The sequence below is a fragment of the Pterocles gutturalis genome, unplaced genomic scaffold (genome assembly GCF_000699245.1).
Source record: "Pterocles gutturalis isolate BGI_N339 unplaced genomic scaffold, ASM69924v1 scaffold3015, whole genome shotgun sequence".
Lineage (NCBI taxonomy): Eukaryota > Metazoa > Chordata > Aves > Pterocliformes > Pteroclidae > Pterocles > Pterocles gutturalis.
Window position 1 is genome coordinate 41,042 of NW_010145594.1, and position 10,154 is coordinate 51,195.

General features: G+C 36.5%; 1 protein-coding gene across 1 annotated transcript in view; it reads right to left on the bottom strand.

The window, feature by feature from the left end:
- The window catches only part of IL31RA (interleukin 31 receptor A), a gene marked incomplete at its 5' end in the record, with an annotated part of 22,205 nt that extends 12,342 nt beyond the window's left edge, over window positions 1-9,863 (bottom strand). The window contains 7 exons of the mRNA XM_010085419.1: window positions 251-333; window positions 958-1,092; window positions 3,632-3,808; window positions 5,165-5,311; window positions 6,700-6,719; window positions 8,044-8,164; window positions 9,567-9,863. Of these exons, the coding sequence (XP_010083721.1) occupies window positions 251-333; window positions 958-1,092; window positions 3,632-3,808; window positions 5,165-5,311; window positions 6,700-6,719; window positions 8,044-8,164; window positions 9,567-9,863 (980 nt within the window). The remainder of the gene's footprint in view (window positions 1-250; window positions 334-957; window positions 1,093-3,631; window positions 3,809-5,164; window positions 5,312-6,699; window positions 6,720-8,043; window positions 8,165-9,566) is intronic.
- Window positions 9,864-10,154: the final 291 nt, after the last annotated feature.

Below are 10,154 nucleotides of genomic sequence, written 5' to 3' on the forward strand. Positions count from 1 at the left end.
GACTTTGAGTCAGATTTCCCAGTGACCTGAACACAATTAAACCCTTCCATTCTGCACGGATGACAAAACTCTATTCATCTACCACTCAGTAAACAGAAGCCTTGTCAATTCTGCTTTAGTTCAGTGAGGTTTTTTTCCTGATGACAGAAAAACTCCCTGGCAGTTATGCGTGCTCCAACCCTAAAATTCTTCAATGCGACATCAGCTGCAAGAACGAATATGACTATAAATTCAAAGAAAGCGTATATACCTTCCACATAAGATGTACAGATCTACTTCCAGCTGAGTGTGAAGACTCAATTACCCTCCACAAATCCACTTTTTCTGAAGGAGCTATTTAAAGACACAAAAACATCTTGAAATTTGTTATTATATATAAAAGATAGTGGAATATGGTAAAAACACCAAAAGGTTTCAAAGATACAGTCTGAGAGCAACTTATTGAAAATAAGTTTTCCCTTGAGTAACATTGTGCCTTTTTTGCCTAACTAGCACAGCTTCTCTCTTTCTGTAAGTTTCTGTTTGCTTTCTTTTATTTGTTAAGTTCTGGAGGAGATTTTCCAGTCTTGTTTTATAACTGTAAGTTTAATTTGTCTACTTATAATTAATTTTATTGAACAGAATTGCTACACTACATTTCCACTACTATCCGACTTCGCAATGTTCAGTCTCCATCTACACTCTTAACTTTTCCTCTCTTCTGAATACAGAATACTGTCTATTCACCCATTTTCTTCCTTAGCCATTCTGTTTGTATCACCTTTCAAATCTCCTTTACTAATTGCGCTTGTCTTTCAGTTTTCCCTCTTCTACATTTAAACAAAATACATGTGTTCTGTTATAACAACAGAATTGTAAACTCAACAGACTGGTAATATGCTGAAATACAGTTTTCCATTACTAAATCCTAATGCCCAAAAGTATAACCAAAGAAAACTTATTGAATAGTTAGCCTACCTTTCTCTTCTGTGATTGCTGTTTTCACTCTGCTCCATTCACTCCAGAATATTGACATAACACTGATACACCGAATGGCAACTGAATATTCTGTGGAGTCCCATAGACCTGTGAGATTATATGATCTTGTTTTCTCTGCAGAAAAAACTGACAATTTCCTGAAAGCAGGTACATGAACAAAAATCATTTGCTATAAAATTGCCTGCAGACCTACCACTGAGTTACAGGCTCTTCTAGCTCTTAGCTATATAACAGTGTGGTATAGGCCATCCCAAGATTATCAGCATATGATTAAAATGAAAAGACCAATAAAAACACAGTAAATTACAGCACCAAAAGGAAACAAAAAGAAGATGGAGCCTTTAAGTGGTGAAGGAAGACAAGAGTATGAGACATAACTGATGCACTATCTTCTTTGAAAACTATGACCACGTGAGCAATTTCCTTGTCTTGAAAGGAACCCACTCACATCTCAGTGATGGAAGTCAGAAGCTAGATTGTTATTCCAAAACAAACAGTGAAAGAAGACATGAAAAACAGAAATTGGAGTTGATGCATCAACTCAACTGGACTGACAACAGGAAGTAGAAGAAAACAACAGGAACTATAGAAAGATTGAAGTCTTTGTGTACAGAAGGATTAATACAACCACTACACCAACATTAATGTCTTCTCTTCCAAATTACAAAAAATAATCAATAATTAACAACTCTGCTCCTCTCAAATTTCAGATGACTGAAACAGAAAGACGCTAAAATAAATGTACAAGGTAGCTAAATTCTAACAAGATCAGCAAAGGTAAGTTTTAGAATAAGAAGATTCCCTCTTGGGAGCCAAATTGAAGTAGTAACGTCACACAGATCTACAACACCAGGGCCAAAAACCTTTGAAGAAATTCCTGTCTTCCACCAATTTGAACCTCCGAATGAAAAGTGAATCAAACTACAGCAATACAAAATGCAGACACCCACTCCTTTGAACACCACAATGGCAAGTGCACTGCCTAATGAAACTGAAAATTTTAGTCCATTCTGATCTCAAGAAATTCATTGTCAAAAATAGAAAACTGCTTCTATGAAAATGAATTCAGGGATCTACAAACCACTGCTAGGTGACAGACTCTTTAGCGAACCTGCAATTAAAAGGGCTTCAAAACTATTATCAACCTCCTGCAGAACCTGACGTAGAATTCCAGACACCTCAGACTAGCTGTTAATTACCAAAAGGCTCTTATCAATATTTAATTGTAATTAGAAACTTAGTATATGCAAGTAGAAAAATGGGTCATCTGTTTTTCACTCAGTAAAAACAGTTTACAGCAAACTATTTAGATTGTTTTGGTAGGAAGGTTTAAAAGATCAAGAAAATATCTGTCATTAGCTCAAACCATTTTTTTTTTTTTGCATACATGTGCTGACAGGCAGAAAAACAGCTCCTCTATCTAACTGATGGTTTGAGGCTGTCTTTCTTGGCCATTGCCATTGGATTGGCTACAGACAAAACTAACAATCGTGCCTGTCTGAGGTCCTACAGAACTAAACTCACTGAATTTTTGTCTTTATTGATCATGGCTACTATTTCTTCTCTAGAATATCTGTGGAAAAACACAGGTAAGTTCTAAGGAAGAAAATTACATAGACTGTACTTGGTAGTGAAAAAGTAGATTCTTATGCAGGTGCCAACAAATAGACACAATACACAATAACTTCCCAGAAACATGGATGTTTTCAACATTTAGGAAGGATCTCATATGCATGTAAGCATCAAAAAGACATTAGTGTCTTCACTCCAAAGGGATAAACATCTTGAATGGGTCTTTTAAATAAGTATTAGTTCAGTTTCTAATATCCCAGGCAGACCTGAGCCATCCCGCTCATCAGATCAGATATGTCTTATCTACCGTAATGATGCTTGCCATGAGAATTGTGAGGAGGTTGCTAACTAGAAACATCTTTAGTATCAGGAACCTTTTTAAAGCTCTGAGGACTACTATTAGCTACCCTGATGAATTCTTCTCTCCCAGAATTGTATATTTAATGTATAAAATGTAAGGTCAAGGCAAACAACTCCGTTTAATTAACTTAACGAAGTCAAGCAACGTGGCCCATTCTTAAATTTGGAAGAGGAAACAGTAAGACTGCAAACAGAATCACTTCCACACTTAGGAGCATTGGAATAGGCCATCTGAATGAAGGAATTATTAAATACTGTTTTTTCTACAACAACTCCATTTAAGTGTCAGAAAGGCAAACTCAGAAAAATAACTTCCATTATTTTCCATCTTGCAAAATGTATACTTTAATTCACCTGAAAATTCATGTATCATTCGTCCACCTTAATCTGATTCAACTGTTGTGGTTGGGAGTAGACACCGCTTTCATCACCAGAATGTGACAGGAAAATAAACTATTTTGACTGCGTGTGTAATCCCTTCGCCTAAGGTCAACCCTTAGCCTTTCACAGCAATATTCAGAAGTATGATAGGTACCAAAACAGACAATGACCAAAAGGAAGAGAACAATTAATCCTAGACAACAAAATAATGATCTTAAGATCATACATACCTAATTATGCTCCACTAAAATAACAAGGTTTTAATCATTATTTCCAACTACTTGCTGCCTTTTTTTCTATTTAGCCTTTTATAATATGAAGAAATTAGTCACAAATAAGCTAATATTCAGAAGAAAATTTATGTAGCTTACCGAAGAGTTTGAAAACAAATTTCTGTATTGAACCTGGCAAACTGAATCTTGTGAAATCTTCTCAGGCATTTTCCAGGTTACTGTAAGCAGCTGCTTTATACCAGTGATTTTTTTAACTGAAAGTATTTCAGGAGGTTCAAATTTCTCTAGAATGGAGAAATGAAAACATTAACAGGGGAAAATGCTTCTTTAGAAGTTCAGAATTGCTCTGTCAATGTGTGTTTGAAGAAGTTTATCCCAAAAAACGTACAACCTATCAGAGTATTCAAATGATGGGCTATTTTATAGAGATAACTCTACATACGGGAACTTTGCACACATAACTGGTTTAATGCTGAACAAACTCGCTCTCAAACAGATGTGCAGATTTCTTTCATCTGTATCAGCACTGAAGAATACTACTCAGAGGCAACAGCGAGAGCAGAGCTGAGAGGCCAAAGTCAAGACTGAACTGCAGATGAGGGAAGAATTCAGTTGAAAAGGATTTGAGGGGGAGAAAAGTGTGAAGGAGACGATTACAAAAGAATGGATTATCACTGAGAAAAGAGATGGCTGGTACAGAAGATGTGGAAAGTAATGAGGAGCCACAGCAGGTTTCAACACAGCAAACAGCTGGAGAGCTAAGAGAGTGCTGCAGCAAAAATTCTCGGTTAAAAGGGTTGTCCATTAACTACACCATAATGAACAGAAGAAAACACAGCACAGTGCAAAGGGAGAAGAGATAGACAAAATAGTATTATTTCTCCTGGGAATGGCAGAACAGGTGGTCTTTTAACATTCCCAATGAGAAAGTAGAATAGCAGAGAAAATGATGGGCAGACATGGAGAAATGATAATACCACTATTAATTTACAGCCAGATATTGCAATGACATCTAGCAACACTCAAAAACACAAAAGTACAGTCCAAGTACCACTTAGTTTGACAAAAAGTTTTAGTATATGGCCTTTACTTGTTAATAATTAAAAACTTAGTCATTTATAATGGATATGTCAGACATTAGTTTAAAAAAATATCGTTGTAGTTAGACAGTTCATAGTATGAATACAGTACACTATCATTTTTCACCACCTCTCAGCAAGACCAAGAAATTGCTGAAAATTGCTGCTATACCACCAACCAGCTTGATGATTTTACATGGAAAGGCCATCAATTAAAACATAACAAGACACCTGTTTCAACTAAATTGGAAGCATCTAACTTTTGACAAAAAAAAAAAAAAAACAGAGAAGGATGAAAGATTTTATTAAACCCTGAATGTAATTCCAGAGGCTTCATAATTTTAGCTAACAATTAAAATTAAAGCACTTAAAGACTGAAATCAACTTAAAGCCAAATGAAACCCAAATAATAGTTTCAAAACTATTATATTGAAAACTAACTTTGATTACACAATTCCTGAGTTCTCTAACCCGCATATTATAGGGAGGGAAAAAGAAATGAGGAAGGTGAAGTCAGCACAGCATACACTGCTTTATCTTTATTTAACTTTTTTTAATTACCTATTTTTTCCAAAGCTATAGGAACACAATCTGACGAGGCTTCACCCAAAACATTTTCAGCTTTCACCTGAAAACAAAAATAACTACTATATGGAGTTTCTGGAAAATAAAATGAGCATGACTCCGTTTTGCTTTGGCAGGAGTGCACTGTATTTGGAAGAGTCACACCTCCTTCTCTCATCCTAAAAAAAAAAAAAAAAAAAAAAAAAAAAAAAAAAAAGAGTTAGAGGGTTTTCACAGAATAACTCAAACTGATTGGTGGGTTTCTATGTATTATTTATATGGTTTCGAGGTTGCAGGACATTTTTACCAGTTAACATCTCCTTAGATTATACGTTTGTACAAATGAATACCCTTTCCTAATTGCACTGCTCCTGCAAATGCATATAAGTAGCCTGCACAGACTCAATTAGTTTTAATTCCAATTTGTATGACAACTTTCCAGGAGCAGCAACAAAGAGTAAAAATGCCTCAGTGGGGGATCCACATGCTATTATTATTTTAGATTAAAATCTCAAAGAGAAGTAAAGTCATGTAACTCCACACAAGATCTCCTTTAAAAATACTGATAGATAGATAGAGCTAGTAACAAATGCCACATGGAACTATGTGATAACAAGCTTTTATTAATCTTTTAAATTGAAATAGGAAAAGCCAAATAGAACCCCTGCCAAGCTACTACAAGGTAATAGAAATTTGAACACACTGATCATATACTGTCTTTACAGCATATACTTTCACAATAAGCAGTATGGGATTCAAAACTAAGAAAATCTGTCTCATTTTATCAATCCACAGAGGAATTATTCAACAAATAAAAATTCGTATATGCAGTGTGTGGTAAATATTTAATACTATGCAGTAAGCAAGCAGATCATTCATGTAACTCAAACAGCAGTTTGAAGCTGGTATTTCATGAACATTTTTAAGCTAGCATAAGTCTCCACTGCTGCAAAATGAAGCAGTCCTACACTCCCTAACATGTACAGCTGATTGTTTCCATTCACAGCTCTCTGCCCCTTTGTCCCAGTGCTTTCGTAATCACACGGTAAACTCAGATGAGGAGGAGTTATCTGAATTAAAATTAATGGTTAGATTTTACTGGAAATAATTTTGCAATTTAATTCAGTGTGTGGTTAAAGAAGAATTTGTGGGCGTACAGGAAAGAACAATATTGAAACTTACCTGCAATTGTTCTAGCTTATGGCTTCACAAACTCAACTAAGTTATAAAATGTAGAAACACTAGAAGGAATACGAAAGTTCCACCTAATGAAGGTGAACACCTAAAATGTCAAGCCTAAAATGCAGATAAAACAAAAGATGTTTTCCTGCCCTACCATTTAAATAAAAAATATATGATATGGTAGCATAACTTACAAAAAACAAAATGTCTCCTTTGGAGTCCAAATTCCTTCCAGTTCTCAAGAATAATTTTAAACATTTTAGAAAACTCCATTAAATCACATTACCTAGAGTCTAAATTAAGCAGAAAAAGAGCACCAGAAAAAGCGCTATCATGAAAAACAAATTGACAAGTATATTTGGGACAAAGTCTGTGCTATCACCTTCAAAATTGTATCCAAGATCTGCCCTGGAACAACACTGATTTTGCAATTTTCACAGTGACTTATGAAAAAGAAAGCTCCCAAGCAATATTTAAAATTTAAAGAAAATTGAATGAATCAAGTACTTATGCTTCTATAATGGGGTCACAAAGGCACTAAAAAGCATGAGACTACATGATTTGTATTTGTAAATACAAATCCCCAGATGCCAGCAAACCAAAAAGGGAGGGAGGTGATTCGCCCCCTCTGCTCTGCTCTTGTGAGGGTCCACCTGCGGTACTGCATCCAGCCCTGGGCCCCGCAACACAAGAAGGACGTTGAACTGTTGGAGTGGGTCCAGAGGAGGGACACAAAGATGATCAGAGGGCTGGTACACCTGCCCTATGAGGACAGGCTGAGAGAGTTGGGGTTGTTCAGCCTGGAGAAGAGAAGGTGCCGGGGGACCTTATAGAGGTCTCCCCGTACCTGAAGGGGGCCTACAGGAGAGATGGGGAGGGGCTTTTTACAAGAGCATGTAGCAACAGGATGAGGGGTAATGGATTTAAACTGGAAGAGGGCAGATTTAGACTAGACATTAGGAAGAAAATTTTTACTGTGAGGGTGGTGAGGCACTGGAAGACGTTACCCAGAGAAGCTCTGGATGCCCCATCCCTGGAGGTGTTCAAGGCCAGGCTGGATGAGGCTTTGGGCAACCTGGTCTAGTGGAAGATGTCCCTGCCCATGGCAGGGGGGGGTGGAACTTGGGGATCTTTAAGGTTCTTTCCAACCCAAACCATTCTGTGATTCCATGAAGAAGGACAACTAACTCTGGATTTTTTCACTGAAACCTTATGACTCCAAAGGTCCTGCTGATGCCATGCAGAATAACAGGGGCTTTAAGAGGTCTCAGGTAGAGGAGGAAGCAATATTTTTTGCCAACAAAAGTAAGGATAGTTAGCAAAACAGAAAGTTACTGGGTACTCCCACAAAGTGCCTCCATTCTCCATTTGTACCTAGACTCACTCAGCTTTTAATCTAATTAGCAATGTTATTTCAAGGAAACAAGTGAATATCAATTCTGATGTAAACATTTGTCTACTGAATATTGGGTTGAGAATGCTCATTTCCTTCATACAGTAGTCTAAAAATGTAACAGACTATAACTTTTTTCAACCACTACCAACACCAAAACAATTGAATTTACTGAGGAAATGCCATGACTTTGAACTCTATGATGTTTCCAGGTTTTCCTTAAACAGAAGTCAGGATATGAAGGGAAGGGAGCTGGTGGTCTCACCACAGCAACTCACTTCCAAATACACCCTATACTTACAATTTTCGGTAAAGGGTATAGTTTGTAGTAAGATTCGTTTCTCTTCCTGAAGTCCAGGTGCAGGTAAGTTCAATATCGAAGTAATAAATGCAAGAAATATTTCTTGGTGTGGTCGGTGGAACTACAACAACGAAGGTAAAAAACCAAAATTAAGTCCAGTAAAAATAAGAAACTTTAATGTACAACTGATTTTGTTGGTCAAAAAGCAGATTATGGCAAACTTCACTAAGTCTATTGCATAGTAATTCATTTTATAACTTCTTACTGCTCTCAAAACTCCTCACAAAACCAAAATCAAAACCACTCTTTCTTCCCCTGGGGAGACAGGGACATTTTCTCCAACTACTTCTCAGAAGTATTTAACTAAGTGGGCCTGAAGATATCTTTGCATAACTCATTAACTATCTTATATCCAACCACTGCAAGTATCATCCTGAACGTCTAAGTATACTCCCTGCCTGCAGCACACTTGTAGCTCAAGGCCAGTCCTGAGAGTAAGAGAAAAACAAAGAAACAGCACAAAAATTCAGGAAAACACATCCTCTGAAAGATAAAACTCCTCTTGGTGCCTTTCCAGAATGTCTAACCACATACCCTATAAAAACCAGTAATCTGAGGAGCCTGCACAACCTCACAGTGCAGAAGACAACTTCCTGGGAAACATATCTATATGACCTCGAAGGGATAACTAATTCTGGACTCTAAGCAAGATAGTGCAAAGGAAACAATCCTCCACCATCTCTATAGTCTGAAGTCATCCGTAAAAATGTAACGCCCTCAAAGACTTCTTTATTAAAGCCAGACCTCTTCACTAGATAGAAGAAACGAGTTGAAAGGAACAGAACTACGCCCAGTGAAATAAACTTGGAGAGTGAGCTTCTTCAACCAAATAGTATTTTTCCATCCCATCCAATATAACACTCAAAAGATCTCTCCTTATTTGACAAGCTTATGGCACACTAAACTTTGCAGACAGGCAACACCTGCTGCTGGTTTTTATTCCACAGATGTACTTTTCTGCATTTACTGCTTCTTTACTAGAATGGAACCCCCAGTCATACATTAGTATAATGTGGACCTAATCCATTCAATAAATTAGAGAATTTGTACACGTATTTATCATGTAACCTTCTCCATAAGATACTGTAATTATAATTTCTTTGGAACAGAGGATTAGAGAGGAAATCCTCCCTCGAGAATGCAAAAGTTGGCTAGGCTAGACAAAAGACATAACCAAAGGGACACATCCAGTACCCTCTGAACTCAACAGAAAACCTCCAGTCACTTAATCTGGCCAAAAGTCAGGGTCAGAGAGGTCATGGACCACTGTCAGTAAGGAATGACTGCAATTCATACTTTCTTCTAGGAAAAAAAAAAAAAAAAAAAGGAGATACTTAATACAGGTGTCTTACAATGCCACAAGATTAAAAAAAAAAAAAAACACAAACAAACTAGCTGATGTAAAATATTTACAGTAAGCTATTAAAAAATGTTAAAATCCATTTTTCCACATTTTTACTTACAGCCAGATTTAACTTCAGTATGAACCAAAAGTTGTTCCTTGCCCAAGTACTTAGTGAAACATTTCACATGAGCTTTGCTGTAAGTGAAATTATGAATAGTTACACTAGACACAGTCTCGTTCACAATGTTATAGTTCTCCTGAGAAATCAATTCATGATTCAATTTCCAGATGACGTGGCTTGCATTTCTGTGAGGTGTGTAGCGTTTCCCAAGAACACAAAATAGTTTCAGGGTGGATCCTCTTTCAATTTCAGGAGATGAAGGAAAAATGTCAGCATCTCTGATTGGGTTTTCATCTGAAAACAAAATCAAAAGTGTCACATAACCTAATTCCTTTTAAAATACCAGTACAAAAAATGTAGCTTATTTTGTTGTCCACAGTTCATTTAATTAGATCATTTTCATATGGAGTTCAAATAAAATGGTCAGTTAGTCTCTCGAATCAGATATTGTTGTTTGGAGACTCAGTTCACATTAACTACTAAATTACCATAGATGTTACATAAGAATTACGTTTCTATACCCTCACTGAGATAATGGAGAAATAAATACTTTTTAATAGCTGAAAATGAAGAAAAGAGTTTCTT